The 20,998-nt window shown below is 44.1% G+C and overlaps 1 protein-coding gene across 1 annotated transcript; it reads left to right on the plus strand.

The window, feature by feature from the left end:
- Positions 1–559: 559 nt before the first annotated feature.
- Positions 560–8,537, plus strand: LOC120295599 (scarecrow-like protein 8). Its single transcript, XM_039316846.1, has 3 exons — positions 560–1,484; positions 2,607–2,611; positions 8,025–8,537. The coding sequence occupies exons 1-3, from the start codon at positions 560–562 to the stop codon at positions 8,535–8,537; spliced, it is 1,443 nt and encodes a 480-aa protein (XP_039172780.1).
- Positions 8,538–20,998: the final 12,461 nt, after the last annotated feature.

The raw sequence follows: 20,998 nt of genomic DNA on the forward strand, positions 1-20,998 counted from the left end.
GCTAATTAGACTTTGTTTAACTAAGTCAATAAGATCTTTAGCTCACGGAAGATGAAATGACTTCTGGCGTCTCAATTGGCTCAAAATTAGCTTAGAATAGGTTAGTATTGATTTTTGAAAAAGGAATAAAAATATTCATAATCAATCGAGTTAATCAAATGTTGCGGATCGGTGGAGCTTGAAAAAGTCCGCGTTGAGTGTTAGCAGAATCTTGCACGAGGCAGCGGAAGTTATCGCTTGGCGAGCCATCGTCGTAACAAATGCCCCTCTCTCCATTCCGAAGGGATGGCCATGATACTCGTTAAAGTGCGACGTAAGAAAATTTGAAAATAAAAGAAAAATGGAAAATGTCAATGTGAGCGCATGCTGTGTGGCCGCCCACCTAATATGTTCTCACGTCATCGCGCTATTTTATCCAAACCCCCAAAAAAAGAAAACTTAATATTTTCTCACGTCACCACGCTCTTTTATCTCCCCCTCCTTCTCTCTCTCTCTCTCTCTCTCCACTTTCAGTCACTGCCTCATCATTACGAAGCAAGGCACAAGACTTCTCTCATCAATGGAGCGTTCCGCTTGGCCCAAGAGTCTTTCCTCCAGCGGCAAGCGCGCGATCCAGGAACTCTCTGGCCAAAATCCCAAGAAGCTCAGAGATGCCTTCGACGCTCACTCTCAAACTGGCGATGACCCACGGCAGCCCTTGTTTGCGGGAAATCTGATCGTCAGCGTCCTCGGGTCGTTCAGCAGCAACACCCAATCCCTATCGAGCGGGGCTGAGTCCTATGAGGTCTCGCAGGTCCCGAGCAACGCCTGTGTCATGTCCGGGGTCTCTAAGGGAAGTGAGAGCATCAAGTCTCCGGTTAAGCGCGTCAAGACCCCCGTCCAGAGGTCATCGGTAGTGGAGGCTGCGACGGCGATATACGAGGGCAGAGTAGACATGGCTTCGGAGATCCTGACGCGCTGGTCTGCCGAGATCCTGACAAGCTTGTCTGCCGTGCCGAACCCCATGGGTTATTCAGAGTGGAAATTGATGGGATACATGATTTCTGCGCTTAAATCGCGCATGAGCCCCGTCGATTACCCCCCTCCCGTGGTGGAGTTGTTCACCGAGGAACATGTGTCGTCGGTTCGGTCACTTTACGATCTGTCTCCTTGTTTTGAGCTCAGTTTCATGGCTGCCAATCTCGCGATTTTGGAAGCTACATCGGAGCAACCCTCCACTAACAAGCTCCATGTAATTGATTTCAATATTGGTTGGGAACGACAGTACCACAATCTCCTTCTTTTGCTGTCCATGCGTCAGGCGGGCAATCAATCCACACTCAAGATCACGACGCTCACAGATAGCATCAACGGTGTGGAGAGGCTCAGGATGATTGGGGATCGACTGAGTGAAGTTGCGGCCGAGATAGGAGTTAGGTTAGTAGTCAACATCGTGAGGCAGAAGCTGAGCGAGTTGAGCCACGACTCGCTGGGCTGCGAGCCCTGTTAGAGATTGCATATAAACAAAACTTGGAGATCCCGATTTGTCCATAATAGGTAAATTCATACAAATCCGGGATCGAATAGCGGAAACATAATTATCAACTTACCTCCAGCCATTGATGAAATCTAGAAGTGGGAAACCTCAAAATCTTTGATGGATCCACACAGCACGAGGGATCTGCAGTATAGAAACACACGTCATGTTCTACTAGTCAATCCCCTTCACAAAAACTTGATGGTGTGTTTTTCTGTATCGTGAGGGTTTGAACCAGACGACCTGACGTTTTTATTCCGTTGGTTACGTTACCGATATCTCCCATCAAGACCATTATGGCAATGTAATAACGGACAAATATCACTTAATACACGTGGGTAATAAAATTGGGCAATAACGGGAATTTATATAGGAAATTCATTGGGTATTTATTAGGAATTAATATTGGAATCATATTTAGAATAACAAAATATATTACACATTTTAACATTCTCCCACTTGATCCCAATATTCCTTCAAATGAATTATTAACCCAAACCCACAAAACTTCATACTGAAATAAAACACATGAATCACGGCGATGAGTCCTCTTAGAGCGAGTATTATCTCCCGTGTATCACAATGTATTTCATCAGCCAATATGTGATCAAATAACTTAATGAATAAACCTTATGTTTACCAGGTCAAACGTAATTATTTTTCTCATAATAACTGAATGTATACAACTGTATTGAGAAAACATTATAAATTAATAAAAATCTCATAAATTCTTCCATATAAAGAAAAATTTACATGATTTGACCAATGCCCATTCTAGAAACATGATCCTTATAACTCATTGGCGGCATGCTTTTAGTTAAAGAATCAGCTATCATCAATCCAGTGCTTATGTGTTCTACGACCACTTTCTTCTCTTTAACACGTTCTCTGATGGCTAAATACTTGATGTCGATGTGCTTGCTTCGACTACCACTTTTGTGGTTCTTAGCCATAAAAACTGCAGCTGAATTGTCGCAAAATATTCTTAATGGCCTAGCAATGGAATCCATAATTCTAAGCCCCGATATGAAACATTTCAACCACACACCATGTGCGGTGGCCTCAAACAGAAACGAACTCGCCTCCATAGTGGAAGTGGCAACCAAGGTTTGTTTTGCACTCCTCCAGGATACAGCTCCGCCGGCGAACATAAAAATATATCCCGATGTTGATTTACGGGAATCAATGCAGCCAGCAAAGTCTGAGTCCGAGTAAGCAACTACCTCCAAGTTGTCCGTCCGTCTGTACATAAGCATGTGTCCCTTTGTTCCTTGAAGATACCTCATCACCTTCTTTGCAGCTCTCCAATGGTCAATACTTGGATTACTTTGGTTTCTTCCCAACATTCCCACAGCAAAGGCTATGTCAAGTCGAGTGCAAACCTGAGCATACATCAAGCTTCCAATAGCAGAAGCATATGGGATGTTCTTCATTTGTTCCCTTTCAAAATCATTCTTCGGGCATTGGTTTAAATTAAACCTATCACCCTTCACTATGGGTGTTATACTTGGTGAACAATCTTTCATCCGAAACCTCTCTAAGACCTTATTGATATAGGTTTCTTGAGATAGTCCTAATATACCTCGAGGTCTATCTCTATGAATCTTAATGCCAATGACATAAGATGCTTCACCCATATCTTTCATATCAAAACTCTTAGAGAGAAATTGTTTCATTTCATATAACAACCCCTTGTCATTGGTTGCAAGTAAAATATCATCTACATATAGCACAAGGAAACAAATTTTGCTCCTACTGACCTTTTGGTATATACATTGATCCATGATATTTTCTTTAAAACCGAATGAAGAGATGATCTCATGGAATCTTAAGTACCATTGGCGAGATGCTTGTTTCAAGCCATATAGAGACCTTTTAAGCTTGCCTACCAAATGCTCACCAGCATTAGAGAAAAATCCTTCTGGTTGTTTCATGTAAACCACTTCTTCTAATTTTCCATTGAGGAATGCCGTTTTCACATCCATTTGATGTAACTCCATATCAAAATGAGCAACCAATGCCAAAATAGTACGAAGAGAATCTTTCTTGGATACAGGAGAAACGTCTCCGTGTAATCGATTCCCTCCCTTTGAGTAAATCCCTTGGCAACGAGTCTAGCTTTATATCTCTCTATATTGCCTGATGAATCCTTCTTAGTTTTGAAGACCCATTTACAACCAATGGCCTTTGCACCATCAGGCAACTCAACTAAATCCCATACTTCGTTTGATGCCATAGAATTCATCTCTTCCTTCATGGCATTGTACCATAAATTAGATTTATCACAACTCATGGCTTATGAAAACGACTCAGGATCACTTTCAGCTCCAATATTATAGTCAGATTCTTGTAGATACACAATGTAGTAATTAGGAATCGCTGATTTCTTCATTCTAGTAGACCTTCTTAATGTCGCATCAATATTCTCCCCGAGGAGTATGCTGTTCTACCGGAAGTTCAAGATTCGGTAATTGCTGAACAGTTTGGTCAATATCGCCCGGTTGTGGATCTTCAATGATTGGTTGCTCGCCGACCGGTTGAACTGAAGGGCGCTCGTAAGCAACAACCAACCAATATCGAGGTGGAAGGTTAAGTATCTGAATGACCTTCTTCGGGGACAAAGTCCTTGAATTGATCGCTCCCACTAATCAGATCATTTTCAAGAAATTTAGCATTTCTTGATTCCACAAACCTAGCGGTGTGAGATGGACAATAAAATTTGTATCCTTTGGACTTTTTGGCATATCCAACGAAATACCCACTTATAGTCCTTGGATCTAACTTCTTTTCTTGTGGATTGTAGACTCTTACCTCAGATGGGCATCCCCAAACACGTACATATCGCAAACTCGGTTTCCAACCTTTGAATAATTCAAAAGGCGTCCTTGGAACAGCCTTGGTTGGAACTCGGTTTAATATGTACATAGCTGTTTTAAGAGCCTCATTCCACAAAAACTTAGGAAGTTTGGAGTTGCTAAGCATACTCCGCACCATGTCCAATAATGTTCGGTTTCTTCTTTCTGCAACACCATTTTGTCCGGTGAACTGCATAGTGTATTGGGCAATAATCCCATGCTCTTCAAGAAACTTCGCAAATGGACCAGGTGCTTGTCCATCTTCGTGTATCTACCATAGTATTCTCCATCTCTATCCGATCTCACGATCTTAATTTTCTTGTCGCATTGTTTCTCTACTTCGGTTTTAAATACCTTGAGGCATCCAGTGCTTCGTGCTTATTACGAAGCAAGTAGAGATACATGAATCGTGAATAATCTTCTATGAAAGAAATGAAGTATCTCTGACCATTTGAGTCCATATCTAGACTACATATATCTGTATGTATGATTTCTAATATTTCTGTACTCTTCTTAGCACCTTTCTTTGACTTGTTGGTCTGTTTTCTCTTTATACAGTCCACACAAGTGTCATAATCAGTAAAATCTAGAGTATTAAGTACTCTATCATTTACTAATTGCTTAATTTTATCCATGGAGATATGTCCCAACCTCCGGTGCCACAACATAGAGGAATTTCATTCACAACGCATCGTTTTATCCCAGCATTATCATGAACGTGCATCGCATTATTAACGGTATTGTCTTGTAAATTAATTCGAAAGAGACCGTCAGACAAAATATCATTCCCAACAATTTCAGATTTATACGATAAATTGAATGTTAAATCTGAAAATTCAAAGGAGTATCCCAAAGGTACAAGTCTTGAAACTGAAATTAAATTCCTAGAAAAACTAGGAATATAAAAGGTCTTTTCCAAAATTAAAACAAAACCACTACCGAGAACTAATCTGCATGTCCCAATAGCTTCTACACGCGAGCGCATCTTGTTTCCCGAATAGATGCCTTGTTCACTTCCCACCTGGATTCCGCTGGTTCAAAACCCTGCAAGGAATTGGAAATGTGGATTGTAGAACTAGAATCAATCCACCAAGTGTTGTGACTCACATCAACCATATTAGTTTCATAACATACACATGTGAGTTGGTTACCTTTCTTTTGGAGCCACGCCTTAAATTTGGCGCAATCCTTCTTCATATGCCCCTTCCTTTACAGAAGAAGCACTTGATTCCTTCTTAATGCCAGCTTGGGGAGGTAGAGGCATCTTACCCTTCCCCTTTTGCTTGCCTTGCCCTTTATACTTATCCCGTGTTGCCATATGAGCACTTTCTCCTTTCTCCATAAGTAGCCTCTCTTCCTCTTGAACACACATGGTCATGAGTTAATTGACCATTTAGTGTTATGCGTGTTGTAAGAGATCTTGAAGGGAGCATACTCTTGTGGGAGAGTATTTAGGATATAGTATACAAGAAAGGATTCTGATATCCCAACCTCAAGATCTTTCAGCTGAGCTGCAATGTCCCTCATCTTCATGATGTGCTCACGCACACCTCTTACACTGGTAAGCTTCAATGATGAGAACTTCATAATTAGGGTCATGGCATGCGCCTTCTCTCAAGACTCAAATTGTGCATCAATGGCCTTCAAAGCAATTCCTTGGCATTGTTATGTCAATGACCGAACCACGAATGCTAGCAGAGAGTTTTGTCTTTATGTACATCACACCGAGACGGTTGGACCGCTCCCATTGAGCATAATGAGTATGCTCGGTTCAGCATGAGTACTACTCTCGCAGGTTCAGGTGGTTCGTCCGACCTAAGAGCATAATCAAGATCCATGCACCCCAATTGAGAAGAACTAATTCTCTCCATTCTTTGAAGTTATTTCCCGTAAGCTCAGAACAATTATACCAGAATTAATCGTAGGTGGTAAACCGCATTATAATCAAAGGAAACTTATGTATCAATATATTTGAGGCAAATAAACTTAAATCATATTTTACCAATGTAAAACATGTTTTAAAATATGAATCATATAACATCAAAGACTACCTGTGGGTTAAGTTTCTAATTTAAGTTGATTCATAATTACTTCATGATGAAACTATCAAATTATATTCCCTTCCTTAATCCCTATGGGTAAATTAAGAAAGATAAAATAATATTTCATCCTAATTAATCACATTAATATATTGAAAATTCCTGTGGGATAAAATTGTAACATTAATGTGAATAATTACAATTATTGTCTTTAACTATATGTGATCCAAAGGCTCTTAATGTATATAATTTAATATAATCAAAGATGTTGTGGCTAATCCTTAATTAATTAAATATATACGGATCACTAGACATTTAATTTTATTCATAGAATTGCACCTTAGGGTAGAACAATAAAATCACGTGCAAAAGGAGTAAAACGGGAATTTTGCATGCAAGGCCGAATTGGAATTTTACTTTTAAGGGGTAAAACATGAATTTCATGCCCAAAAGGGCAAAATTGTAAGTTTACACACCCCAAGGTGGGGCAAAATCGAATTTTGTGCGGGCAAGGGCGTAATCACAATTTTCCTAAATGAGGGGGCAAAATTGAGAATTTTGCAGGCAAGGGCAGAATTGTAATTTTCCTAAAGGCGGAGGGGCAAAATTGAGAAACCATAGGCAAGCCCGCTGCAGCCCCTCGGGCGCGTGTGACGTCTTCTTTCGGGCTCTCTTCCACCGCTTCTTCCGCCGCGACCACCTCGTTCCGCCGTCCGGGTCTCCTCCCACGGCCCATGTCCGACCAAATTGGTTGATGGGTTTCAAGATAACGCCGGACAAACGAATAGATTCAAGATCCAGAAAAACGACCATGTATGGACCAGAATTAAGCCAAAAAACAATCTGCCCTATAAAACCCTAACCACCAAAATTTCACCGCTCGATTAACCTTCGACGATCAGCAATATGTCGAAAAAATTTAGGGGTTTCTCTTCCTAATGCGGTGTGATCATTCAGATCCATTATCGCATGGTGGGTGGCTCGAATTTGGTCGGAATTCTCAATTCCGATCCAAGCCATATACAAATCCGAAATTTATCCACATATAATTCAATAAAATAAATTCCAAAAGGTTTCACCAAGGCAGTAGATTGCAAATAAGGGCTCGATACCAACCTGTTAGAGATTGCATATAAACAAAACTTGGAGATCCCGATTTGTCCATAACAGGTAAATTCGTACAAATCCGGGATCGAATAGCGGAAACATAATTATCAACTTACCTCCAGCCATTGATGAAATCTAGAAGTGGGAAACCTCAAAATCTTTGATGGATCCACACAAAGACGAGGGATCTCGCAAAGATAGAAACACACGTCCCCTGTTCTACTAGTCAATCCCCTTCACAAAAACTGATGGTGTGTTTTTCTCGTATCGTGAGGGTTTGAACAGACGACCCGACGTTTTTATCCGTTGGTTACGTTACCGGTATCTCCCATCAAGACCATTATGGCAATGTAATAACGGACAAATATCACTTAATACACGTGGGAAATAAAATTGGGCAATAATGGGAATTTATAAAGGGAATTCATTGGGTATTTATTAGGAATTAATATTAAAATCATATTTAGAATAATAAAATATATTACACATTTTAACAAGCCTGACTAGGTGCTAGCGGTGAACTTGGCGTTCAAGCTGTACAGAATGCCGGACGAGAGCGTATCCGCGGAGAACACGCGCAACGAGCTCCTCCGGTGCATGAAGGTGCTGATGCCACAGGTGGTGACGCTGGTGGAGCAGGAGATGAACGGGAACACGGCGCCATTACCGATGCGCGTGGGGGAGGTGCTGGCGTACTATGGGGCGCTGCTCGAGTCGATCGACTTTAAAGTGCCGGAGCAAGTGAGGGTGGAGGAGGGGCTGAGACGGAAATTGGGGAACTGGGTTGCTTGCGAAGGTAGGGACCGGGTTGAAAGATGCGAGGTGTTCGGGAAGTGGGGGGCCAGCATGGGGATGGTTGGGTTCCAGTTGAAGCCACTGGTTCCACACGTGACCGAATCATTGAAGCTGCGGCTCGGCTATTGGACCTCGGACCCAAGATCGACGGTGAAAGAAGAGAATGGCGGGTTTTGCTTCAACTGGCGCGGCCGAATTCTCACCGTCACATCTGTTTGGCATTGACCGAATTAACATACATATGTGTATGTCATGTGTTATGGATTGTGATGGCAATGGCGATGGAATGTGATATCTACAATGTATTATTTTCAAGGTGTTTTTCCTGAGAAAATGAGAAAAGAAGAAGAGAATCCCATTTCCCCTCCCACACAATTAAGTAATAACAAGAGAGATGTTTGGATTTGAGGGGAAAAAACATTCTGACGCGTTGCCTTCATTTCTTGCGTTATTTGATTTGTTTCATTTGGTGCGTGTTGAATTTTTGTGCGCACTCTTTCTTCTCCGACAATAACCGTTGTGGGGTTCCACCTATTACATCATTTCTGGAGGTTCCTAGTAGTTTGCGGCTTAGCTTGAGCTCCAATTCCTCTCGGTCTTTCCGAAGGGAGGGAAAGAGAGAGGGAGAGAGAATGTCGCGCATTATTTTAATTGCATCGTCATTGTGCACCTCCGGTTTTAACCCCTCCCAAGTGATACATCTGGGGATAGGGAGAGAATTGTTTTAACTGCTATTTGTACCTCTATTTCTTTAAGGATTAAGCCTTGATTTTCAATAGCTGATATAACATTTTAAGGTCATTCCTACATTTTCTTTCCATTTTGAGATCGAATAATTTAATGAGTGATTTGTCTTTTTTGTGAAACTGAAAGTCGAAATTAGTTTTCGACATGAGTGATGCTTAACGTGGTAAGATGCTCATCGACTAGTACTTTGTTTTTGAATGTCCTTCCTCAAGCTGGCCCTTACACCAAAGAAGCCCTGCGCAAGCTCCAAAAAAACATGAGGACCCTTACTTCATCAACCAGCTCTCTCTATGCTGGGGGAAAAGTCCAAACCCGACCCTAAGCCCGATTTCTTCATTATTTTGAAGGGTCTTGTGAAACGCAATGCCACAGTCAAACAAACATTGAGGCAAGTGGATAAATTGAGCTCTAATGAGGAAGAGGGTGAAAAGGAAAGGCGTTTTGGGGAGAAAAGGGAAGGTTCATATAGAGATGATGCAGAGAGACGGTTGGCTGGAATTGGATTTGCAAATGGGCAGGATTTGTCCAGGTTGTGGTTTCCCAATCAGGAAACGACAAATGCAATAAGGGCATAGAGAGAAAAACCGAGGTAATTGTGGGGAGCTGCACCGGACTATACTTTGCTAGATGGAGGGTGTAATCACGGCATAGTTGAGGGCTTGAGCGATGAGGAGCCGGAGTTTCAAAGGCGAATCGCCATGTTCGGAGAGAAGATCGAGGGTGGAAAGAAAGGTGTTTTCGAGAGTTTTGACGATAGGGCGGTGGATGTGCCGTTGAGAAAAGAGACTGAGCTTGAGGATGATGAAGACAAGATAAGGGAAGAGAAGCAGTTTAGGGAGGGATTAGGGAAGAGAATGGTTGATGGAACTACGAGGGAAGTATCTACTATTGGTAACAGCAGTACTGTTCCTGCTTAATGTGCAGCAGCCACAAAAGTTTGCATATACATCTCCTGTAGTGGGCTATGGTCCTGCACCAAGCATTGGGCAATTGGCCCTCCTCCCAGCATAGGAGGGGTGATGGTTACTAGGCAATGTCGCTTCCACAGCGAGCTGAGCTTGCTATGAAGGCTTTGTGCGATTATGCCAGGAGGCTGGAGGTAATGTGTTTTTTTTTTTTTTTTTTGGTAAAGGTAAGATATATATTAAGAAAGGCCAAATGTAGAAAAGATCTCGTCACAGTAACTTGCACTCCAAATGAAGTACCAAAAGAAGTGGAAGGGTGACGAGATGCAAAAGCCGCAGAGGCGGCACAACAACAACAACAACACGGCCAAACTAAGCACGGCTAGCTCGACCAGCTATCTAGCAGAGACAAAAAACAAAGAGGAGGCCATCGTCTGATCTAGGACCTAAGGGTCCCCATTGAAAATAATCGGGTCTAGACTCCAACTTCTCGCAGCCTTCATTTCGAAATTGTCTTCGACGTTCTTGAAGGTGATAGCCTTGTCCCGAACCACTTTAAAGAGGTGGTTTTTAATGGCCGAAATAGAGAGAGGCTGATCTCTAAAGATGATGGCATTCCTATTTTTCCAAATGATATGACACAACGCGCCAAATGAAAACCGGGCTATGCACTTATAGAAATCTTTCCCCATCAAATAGGTAGTTGCCCATCTGAAATTCTCCCCCAACCTCTCTGCGCTGTGGTAAATTGCATCTCGGACGCCCAAAAGAAGGCAACGCTAGCCGTGACACCGTTAAAGTCAAAAATAAGTGGTCAAGAGAGTCAGCACATTCTTGCAAAATGTGTAGCATTTCCAATAATACCATAGGCCAAAAGGAGGTCCCGGGGTTGGAAGCCTACGTCCGGCCATGAGCCAAAGATTGAGTTGATATCGAGGCACTATGGCATTGTCCCATACAAAGGAGTACCAAAGGGACCCGCCCTCTTCTTCCCGATGAAGTTCCACGCCGATGCCATAGTGAATTGGCCCGAAGAGCTTCTCGCCACCAGCAACGATCCGAGTCATTCGTCAGTGGCTCGGAAGAGGTTGCCCCCACGATTGAAGCACCAATCTAAGAGCTTGGCCAAGCATCTCGAGAAGAGGTCAACACAAGCTTGTCTAGAGAGCCCCGAGCTATAGATAAGAGAGTCCGAAAAGAACAGTTCAAGGGCCCTCTAGGATGCCGCTGTCAAACCACAGAGAGGTTGTTTGGCCATCGCCAATTTTCCAGCCGAAGGCCATCCTGAAATTCCTTCTTAGGGTCAACAAGGTCTTCCAGGCCCAGGAGCCAGAAGTTGGCTTCCTAGCAACCCAGAAATTCTTGTTTTTTAAGAACGTGGAATGGACCCATCTACACCAAAGCGCTTCCTTGTCGTAACAAGATCCAAATATGCTTTAGCATGGAGGCTTTATTGCAATCTTGAGCCTCCTAACACCTAGCCCTCCTTCATCCTTTGGAAGGCAAACGTCATCCTGTGCTACCTTCGCACCACCCCCGCCTAGGTCCCACCTTTCCATAGGAATTGTCTAAATATTTTCTCTATCCGTTCTATCACAAACCTGAAGGTAAGACAAAGACACTAGCCCAAAGAGGCTTGTATAGCATGAAGAATCGACCCGATAAGTCAAGCCGACCAGCAATAGAGAGGAAACGGTGAGTCCAAGATCGAACCCTTGCAAAGGATGCGATTGACCAGGTACAGCCACCGCTTTTATTGATTCTCGAAGTGATAATGGGAACCCCTGTGTATCGGAACGGTAGGCTTCCTTCTCGAAAGCCCAACTCCAATAGAATATTATTCCTTAGGGAAGGATTGCCACCCGCCAAGAAGATTTCACTCTTGCACGAGTTAGACGAAGGCCACCTGTGAGGAAAATATGTTTAAAGCTTCCTTAAGGAGAGTTACCGAAGGAAGGTGCGCCTCACACAAAAGGAAGACATCATCTGCAAAGAAGAGATGTGAAAGACCCACTGCCTTGCACCTCCAAAAGAATTTGAAATCGGGCCTCGAGGATTGCTTAAGAATGATCCCTGAGAGCACTTCCATGACCATTGTGAAAAGGTAAGGAGAGATGGGATCCCCTTGGCGAAGACCTCGACCGCTCGCAAAAAACCCGTGGAGCTCTCCATTCAAGGCAATTGAGAATTTAGGAGTGCGAACACACGTCATAATTAGGCTAGTGATGAGAGTGAGGAAAGCCAAAGGCCAGCATCACATTCTCAAGGAAGCTCCAATCCACCGTATCATATGCTTTCCGAAGTCCACCTTTATCGCACATTTAGGTAGATAAGGCTGAAGGTGAAAGCTAGAGAATAGCTCGGGCCGCAATATATTGTCCCTAATTCGTCTACCTTTTATAAAAGCAACCGAAAAGGGCCTATCATGTTCTTCAAAGCTAGGGCCACCCGATTAGCTGAAGCACCTTTGTAATACACTTGTAGATAGTATTACAACAGCGATAGGCCTATAATCCTCCACGTAATGGCGTTGAGCACTTTCGGAACCATTACCAAGATGGTATTGTTAACCTCCTCAAGAGTTTTCCGGAGTTGAAGAAATCCAACACCGGCAAAGCTACTAAGGGAGCTACCGTGTCCTTTCTTTGAAAAACTCCGTTGTAGAAACCATCCGCCCAGAGCCTTTTTTCTTGGGCAAAGAGAAGATAGTGTTCCGGATCTCTATCTCTCAGAATCGGCTGAGCAAGAAGAGCAAACGATCAATCGAAAGTGGATGTTGGATAACCTCTCTCAAGTCCTCTAACGAAGGTCTAATAATCTCCTCTTGTGGCATCAAGAGGTCCTCAAAGAACTCTACAAACCTTCGTTGCACTGTGCATGGCTCCGCGCATGTTCCCCGAAGAGTCGAGGACGGAGAGGACTCGTTCCTTAACTGTCTTTTTGTTAACATATTGATGGAAGAATTTGGTATTTCGGTCTCCCTCCTTGAGCCATCTAACCCCGGACTTTTGCCTGAAGAAGGACTCTTCCGAGGAGCGCAACTCGCAAAGATACATCTTTGGCTTTTCCACCTCAAAGAAGGTCGGCAGAAAAAGGGATTTAGTTGTAATTCGCTTGGGTGGCCTCCATCATCTTCCGCACATCAAGAGTTCTAGCAGATATATTAGAGAAGGAATCTCGTTGAGTTGCTTGCCGACATTTGAGAGCCTTGAGTTTAGAAACAAGCTTGTACATAGGGACACCATTCCCGGCGCATTCCACACTTGTGAGACAATTTCCTTGAACTCCCGGGTGCTTCATCCGTAAGTCGAAGAACTTGAAGGGCTTCCTTGTATGAGTCGGATTGAGAATCTTCACCACCATAGGCGAGTGGTCCGAGATTCCAGAGCAAGGAAGGAGGCTTCGAGTAAGATAGATCCAAGCTCCACTTTGCATTCACTAGAACCCCGTCAATCTTCCTTGCTTTCCTAGTATGCCCCGAAGACGTAGTCCAAGTGTATCTAAACCCAACGAACCTCAAGTCTTCCAGCCCGCCTTGCTCCAAGCACTGTCCAAACTCATTGAAACAAGGAGCCAATCTTCTGAGCCACCGACCCGGTCCGATGGATCCTTAATAGCATTGAAGTCCCCAAGACAAGCCAAGGAGTGTCTCGGAGATGGGTGCTTTTCATGATGATGTCTTCCCACGGCGGTCTCCTCAAAGCGAAAAGGAGTGATCTCCATAAACAAAAGAAACACAGCAAGCCACCCTGCAGTCTAGGCTCTCAAGGTTCCCATGAATTGCCTCGCTTTGGAAAGAGAGAAGGTTTCAAACTTGACTCTCATGGGGTCCCATCCGACCCAAATTCTACCCCGGGAAGAAGTCATAGTTTGCAGTCCAACACCAACCTCTCAATAAAGTTTTGGAAATGGAGTTAAAGCGATCCTATGGCACCTTAGTTTCCACCAAACCAACACAAGACAAGTGGTTCAAGTAATAAAATTACGAATCTCCGCTTGTCTAGTCGAATCAACCATACCTCTAATATTCCAAAGAACCTATATACATATGTACAAAAGAGGAAACGAGGAAGGGTTACTCCTTTTCGAAGGCCCGCGACGGCCCGAGTGGAAGCCGCCTAGCCGCCGAAGGAGGCGGGTCAGAGGAAGCACGAGCGGCTTGTCCCGGGGTGTTCTCCTCCATGTTTTTCGTTGGAGGAGCCTTCGGCGATAGATTTGGAGGGCCTTCGGCGATTGACAAGGCGAGAGAAGATCTTCATCTGAGCTAAGGTGGTTGACAGACTCATTCAATTCCGCTCCACTCCCTAATCCTGCCTCTGGATGGCTAATGGGATCTTCCTCCATTGTCGAGGTGTGGTCATCCACACCGATTAGTGCTTGAAACCCACTGAGCCCTCCGGTGGAGGTTGATGGCAAGCTTTTAAGAGCTGCTTCGATCGCTTGAGAGGTGGTTCCTCTTCTCCCAGAGCTTGCCGGATGGTCCAAATATGTCTCCTGGGGGGGGAGATTTGTTCTTCTTTCCCTTGACTTGTTTCCATCCAAAATCAGCCTCATTCAGTCTACCACCAGCATTGGTGAAGTCTCGCAGGGGCGGGCCTCCACTCAGTGGGGGGGGGGAATGGTCTCGAACTTGCTTCGGCCTTGCACCGCCTTCCGCCCATTCAAAGAGGTTGCACAATTGTGCCCAAAGGAGCCACACTTCAAGCATTCCGCGGCTTCCACTCATACTCAATGGCATCGACCGAACAACTCCGTTTAGTCTTACTCGGTCAAGTAGAACCTGGCTTGTTTACTTGAATCTCCACACAAACTCTTGCAAAAGAGATCCTTTGAGATTGCTCCGTGCGTTGATCAACAAATAACGGCTTGCCAATGGTGCTCGCGATGGCACTAATTGCCGGGGCTGTCCATAGGTCAAGAGGTAGGTTTTTCAAGCGAATCCACACTGGCACCGTGGTTTGCTTCTCCCTCTTCAACTCTAGGAGCGGCTTCCATTGTTGCAAAACAAGTGCAACCCTTGCAACCGTTATATGACCTTCTTCCAAAATCTTCCTTCGAACTCTGGGTCGTGGATGCGGAAGAAAAAGAAACCCCGGTCATCAAAGAAACCTCAACAAGCTTCGGTCCCCAACATAGCTTGAGCGAGTTCTCCGTGAGCTGGAACGGCAAACTCTTTCCTACATAATATCCAACCAGACACTCATGCCATTTGGGATCCACCGCATCTAACACTTCTTCAGGAAGATCCACCACCGGGACATCATCCTCAAACGAGGGAGGAACAAAGGTAAGGTCATACCCCTTTCGCCGCAAGTTTCGCAACATTCGCCCACGTCCGACAGCCGGGGCGTCTGGTTTCTTCGCTTGTTTTTTGCGAGGCTTGAGGCCGTTTGAAGCCGACCTCGCTCTACTTCGTCCTCTCGAGCGCCTATCCCTCGCCTATAGTTTTGGGACCACGGTTTGAGGTCTCGCTAGTGCGGAGCCTTGCCGTGTGCATGGAGGCCCGGCCTCCTTGTCTCGATTGAGGAGGCTAGACGTCCTCTCCGATTCATCCTCAATTGTGCCGTGTTACTCGGCTCACCACCCACGGCCATTGGAGCAGCCATAACACTACCCAACCAGCCTAAACCCACCCTCTACACATCAGCCATCTAGAGAGTAAGAGACTAACCGTTCGGACGCCTCGCACCTCTCGGGTTGGCCGGACGCAGCAGACGGGGCGGGAGGAGGACCACAGGACCGCTCAGAGCAAGGCGGGCTCCAAAGAACCGTTCAAGATCGGCGCGACGCAAGGTCCGAACAGGGGAGCTCCGACACACCTGCTCAAGAATAGGCCGCAACACACGGCGTCGAGCACCAGCAGTAGTTCGGTGCGGTGGCACGGCATGCAGAGAGGAGCACCAAGAACCGCTCAATGAGCCGAGGGAGGCTTACCTACCGTTGTTGGGACGCCTGCGAAGCAAGACCCGAGCCGCACCAGCACCGCACCTCCAAGGGCCGAGCGGCGCAGCAGAAGGCGATTTCCGAAGCTCAGATCTCGCCGCAGGGATGGAAAGAGTCTAATCCGTTCGGTGAGGAGCGAGGGCCTACCCAGGAGCTGAACCCCAATTTTCATGCCAATCGAAGGTCGGATCGGCCGGATCGAGCAAACTCGACGCCGGCGAGCTACAGTTCAAAACCCCCAGGAAGAGAGGCGATGAACAGTACCCGTGCGAGCATTTTGGCTTTTTCACTTGGCGTAATGTGTTTTTTTTTTGCTCCCCTTTCTTCTAATAATGTTGAATTAGGCTACTGATCCCCTTTTTCTCGATAGAGGCAATCCATTATTTGGCCTGATGTATAAAGAAAATGCTTTTCTCATCAAAGTTGGAGGACCTAAATATTATATGATTCTTTTGCTTTCTATCAGGAATCACATAGCAAAACCATCTTTGGCAAAGACTAATGAGAATTTATTTTCCTAATTGCTGAATATCACTGCGCTTAAGAAGTCTATCGTCGAGGTGAGTATAGTACATCTTCACGCAAAAGCTTCGTGACTATATTTCTGTTTTGTGCAAGTTGTTGCAGGTGTGGCTTTATTTTGTTACTTTAAACATCTTTGTTAATTTCCTTTGCTCCGCATAGGAAAGGTTAAAGCTCTCGATGCTTATGGTTTTTGTGCCCACCAGCCAGCGATCAACAACAACGACTCAACGCAAGAATGTGAGTCACCTGATCATCCCCGCATGTGTTTGACCTTTGCCAAATTTTGTCAGAACTCTCCAGCGATGAATATACTTAATTTCACTTTGGCTTCATCAAATGCTTTGCAAATGTTGATCGGGGTGGTGGGAGGTGGAATTAATTAGGTTTGAGCTCGACATGTCTAAACTTCATAGACAAGCAAATGAAGATCATAGCCATCTAGGGATATCGGAGTTGTTCTTAACTACATTATGTGCTCCAAAAACAGCCAGGCCTAACTTCGGGTCATGGATATTTGTTTGCCCCCAGGAAATTAGTGAACTTCTTGTGCAGAAAACAAGTGAAGACTTGCCCAAGATACTTTCTCTTAATTCTTAAATCAATAGTATGTTACACATCAAATACCGAAGAGCAACGACTAATTGGTTGTCGCAGATTTTTGGCTGAATGTGGCTGGAGAAAATCCAACCTTGAAAATCTTGTGAGGTTTGAATTCACACCAGATTTCAATGTGTAGCAGTTTGGGCAATAAAACCATACTGCTATTGAGCATTTACTTAGTTCTGCGAACAAAGCTTTGCCTATCGAAAGGAGGACGACATGGTAAGCTTACACAATACTCTCCTAGTCATGTGGACAAAGGACATAATTCCACAAAGATCACCATAATGAGTACACAATTTGCTCACGTAGAAACTCCAAAATTAGAGACCTCTTTGATTAACAAAAGAGCAAGAGGATGAATCTACAGGAAAAAAAAAAGGAACAAAATTGTCACTGAGTATATCAAAGATGGACCAGCCCTCATTAATCAGCATCAGGAGAGGGATCTTTCTTATTATTTTTTCTTATTATTTGTGTGGCACCCCTCGAACAGCCCCTGATCCGTTAGGGTCGCCACAGTGCGCTTACCTTTCTCTTGTCCTGGCAATATATCACTCTGATATCATAAAATCATAATAGGACCATAACTCCTGGGGGTTTATATCTTTTAGATTGGTCCTTGCGCAATTTATATGGCAGAAGCGTATCCAACAACTCCATTCCCTATATTTAGAAAACGATGCACACCAACTAAATATTTATAGGTAAAATCCGAACACTTTTATTTACTTAAACCAGGTGGACATCATTCATCGGTACATCAAAATGCCGCAGTCTTCTATACTCGGCTATACTTCAAAAGATGACCGACATCTTTTCCAACAGCCGTATACTTAAAGTCAATCGATCAGTATCGGCATCCAAAAGTTCCTTCCTTTGCTGTCCTCCTCCTTGCAGTCATATCCAACCACTTAGTCCATTTGCCGGTGGCGGTGATAGCATGGGCATCTTATCTAGTCTAAAATGTTAGTCCCCAAAAGGGGTAAGTACAACCACTCAGCAGTAAAAAGATTCATTAAGCTATATCACGCAGTACCATCAATATCTAGATTCATGCAAGATAGACAAGATAGGCAATCAATGAATGAGTATGCATCCAAACCATATAACTCTTCAATGCAATGACCAGTGCATTTCCAACCAATAAGATGCATCATGTCCAGTCACACAAGTCCCGATCATAGGGCCAAACTATAATGACACGTCCCATTCCATAACATACAATTTAGTCCTACAACTAGACCACACGCACACTTAGTGGAACCATCAGTTTTAACATTCAAAAGGTTTCACCCCCAAGAGGACCAATGTTTGCGTCCTTCTGGGCATTCGCACCCAATCTTGGCATTGCGAAGTCCTCCGACACACACCTCTGGGCATCCGGCACACACCTCCGGGCATCTCGCATCCCACCTGGCATCATGAGAAATCGCTGGGACTCGCCATGAAAATGGTTACCCCTGCCTTCCGGAATTACGTACCAACATACCACGGGGCATCCCCTGGAATTACATGCCGATATACCACCGGGCGTCTCGACACTCCTGGGGAAAAACCTCTAGGCATATATTCATAATACAACCAGGCATTCAAAAGGCATCGACTCATTCGAACCTTTGGGCATCCCGACTCCCGGGGCATTGTTGACTCGAGGGTCTAACTGCAATAATTAACATCTTAATTTCCAAAAACACTTTTCAATGCAATGACAAGATGTCTCGAGTCTCATCACATCTCAATATTGCATGATATGCCAATGCTAGTATCATCATATCACATAACAACCCAAGATGCATTCATTTTTGAAATCAGTTGAGCAAAATCGGAGTAAAACAGCTTAAAAACCAGAATGTGCAGTTTTAATGAAAATTTTGGAATAACCCCTAAATGAACTCAAAAAATTATGAAATTTTGATATGTTATAAACAAGACCTAAAGGAAAAATTTTCATGAATAACACTATGTCAGATTCATTGTATATCAAGAGCAGTAATCGTTATACTCTTTACTGACATTCTGTAATAGCTTTCAAATTTAACATTTACAAGGAAAATCGTTTTACTGACCAAACCTTGTCCATTTATTCTCAAATTTTGATATGTTATTCCGAGGGATGTGTCCTACAATTTTCATTAAGGGTTTGAAGTCCAATTCTATCTAGGTAAATACAGAAAATTCGAAGAATCATCAAAGGTCAGGCCATTTTCTACAGAACAGTTTTTCTGTTTTAAAATGAATTGCTTCTATCTACACGTTCTTGTATTCATATAGCTATAACTATGAGTTAAACTGAATCTACTGAATGTTATCTTAAGTCAAATGGTTCTATTCCTCATCTTCATCTCTAGAAATTAAAGCGACACAATATAAATGACTTTCTATCCATGTTCCTCTAAGACAGAAAAGATCTAATGCTTTTCTCTTCATTTCCAGTTCAATCAAACCGTTTGTTTTACTACAAATTCATCATGTAGCATCTCAACACACTTACACAGCATCTAGGAGTAGTCATAGTACATTTTCACTCACCTAGAATCCTTCACAGCTCAGTACAAAGCACATACTCACATCTCGGCTTATGTAACTCAACATGCATCACCTTTTCTTCACTCAGCACACACCATTACACCTCACTCAACAATCACAGCTCACTCACAATTAGATTTCAAGACATGCAAGCCTCAAATGCAACATGCAATGACTTATAGCCTCAATCTAAAACTTTTCTAGCTCAATCCAACACAAAACAACAACTTCACATTCAATCCTCCACAGATTGGCATTCAGTTTTCATCTCAACCCTTTCTCAAGTCTATTGCACTACACTAGACAGCAACAGCACTACATCACATAGATTGATGAACTTCTACTTGCCTTAAGCCCTATGCGACCACAGCAAAATGGAGAACTTGGGGTCTCGGACGCGGCTCGGCGACGGTGAACTCGGGTGACATCAACGGTGGCAACTCACATGCACGGTAGAGGGGCGATCTCTTTCCCTTTCCCTCGCCGTACTCTCTCTAGCTCGCTGTTCTCTCTTCCTCTCTCTCTGTTTGTGTGTTACGAAACTGCCTCGTCCTCTCACTTTCTCTTAAAACTGAGCCCCTTGTTTCCTCTAATGTTAGTAAGCTAATGATGATTTTGCATGTAGGGGTTTCGGTGGATGCATGCATGGAGGACAGGTGGAGGAGGCAAGGACAGGTGGGTGTGAGACGTGGCAATTTTCTTTGGCCACTTGTAGACACGAACGAAGCAGCTGTTCCGAGCTCCTCCTTCGCTGGCCACCGAAATGTAGAGCAAAGTGGCTGTTGCTGGGTGCCCCTCGGTCAACCACCCACCTTGGTTGACTCCTCAACGTTCGTGTGGGCTGCATGGGCGTGGGCTGTGGGCTCTTCATTCTGGTGTGAATATGGGCTGAGAACGTGGGCCTTCACCGAGAATTTTTTTCGCCATCAATTCCCACTTCCCATAAACAAACGTGACCCTATTTGTTGCATGGGTTAGCCATCCTTTCTATTGTTTGACCGGCCAAATGGACGTGAATATGGTCATGCAAATTGATAGTCTTCCAGTCTTCATGAAGGAAAATAGAGAGACACGGCTGCATGGCTGAAGAACGTGGCCGTTGGCGAGGCCGTTCGCATGGCCGTCTAAGGAGAAAAATCGTGCATGAAGTTGTGAACGTGGACCTTCGGTTGCTTCATTTTTGCATGGAGAAAATGTTGCGGACGTATGTATGGCCGTTGCATGCTACGGGCCTTCAGCTCGGTTGATTTGCGAGGCTGCTCGGGACTAATATCGGACGTGTGCTTGGCTGTGCAAATTTCTCTCCGAAAGTTGATGTTTCGGAACGACGAATGGTGATGAAACGATGGCCTAATGCTATACCGACGATGATGAAGACGAAATAGTGTCCGTAAATGGTGCCAATGATGTAGATACTCCCGTCGATCTGTGATGAGC

Source organism: Eucalyptus grandis, chromosome 1 (genome assembly GCF_016545825.1).
Source record: "Eucalyptus grandis isolate ANBG69807.140 chromosome 1, ASM1654582v1, whole genome shotgun sequence".
In the NCBI taxonomy this organism is placed as follows: Eukaryota; Viridiplantae; Streptophyta; class Magnoliopsida; order Myrtales; family Myrtaceae; genus Eucalyptus; species Eucalyptus grandis.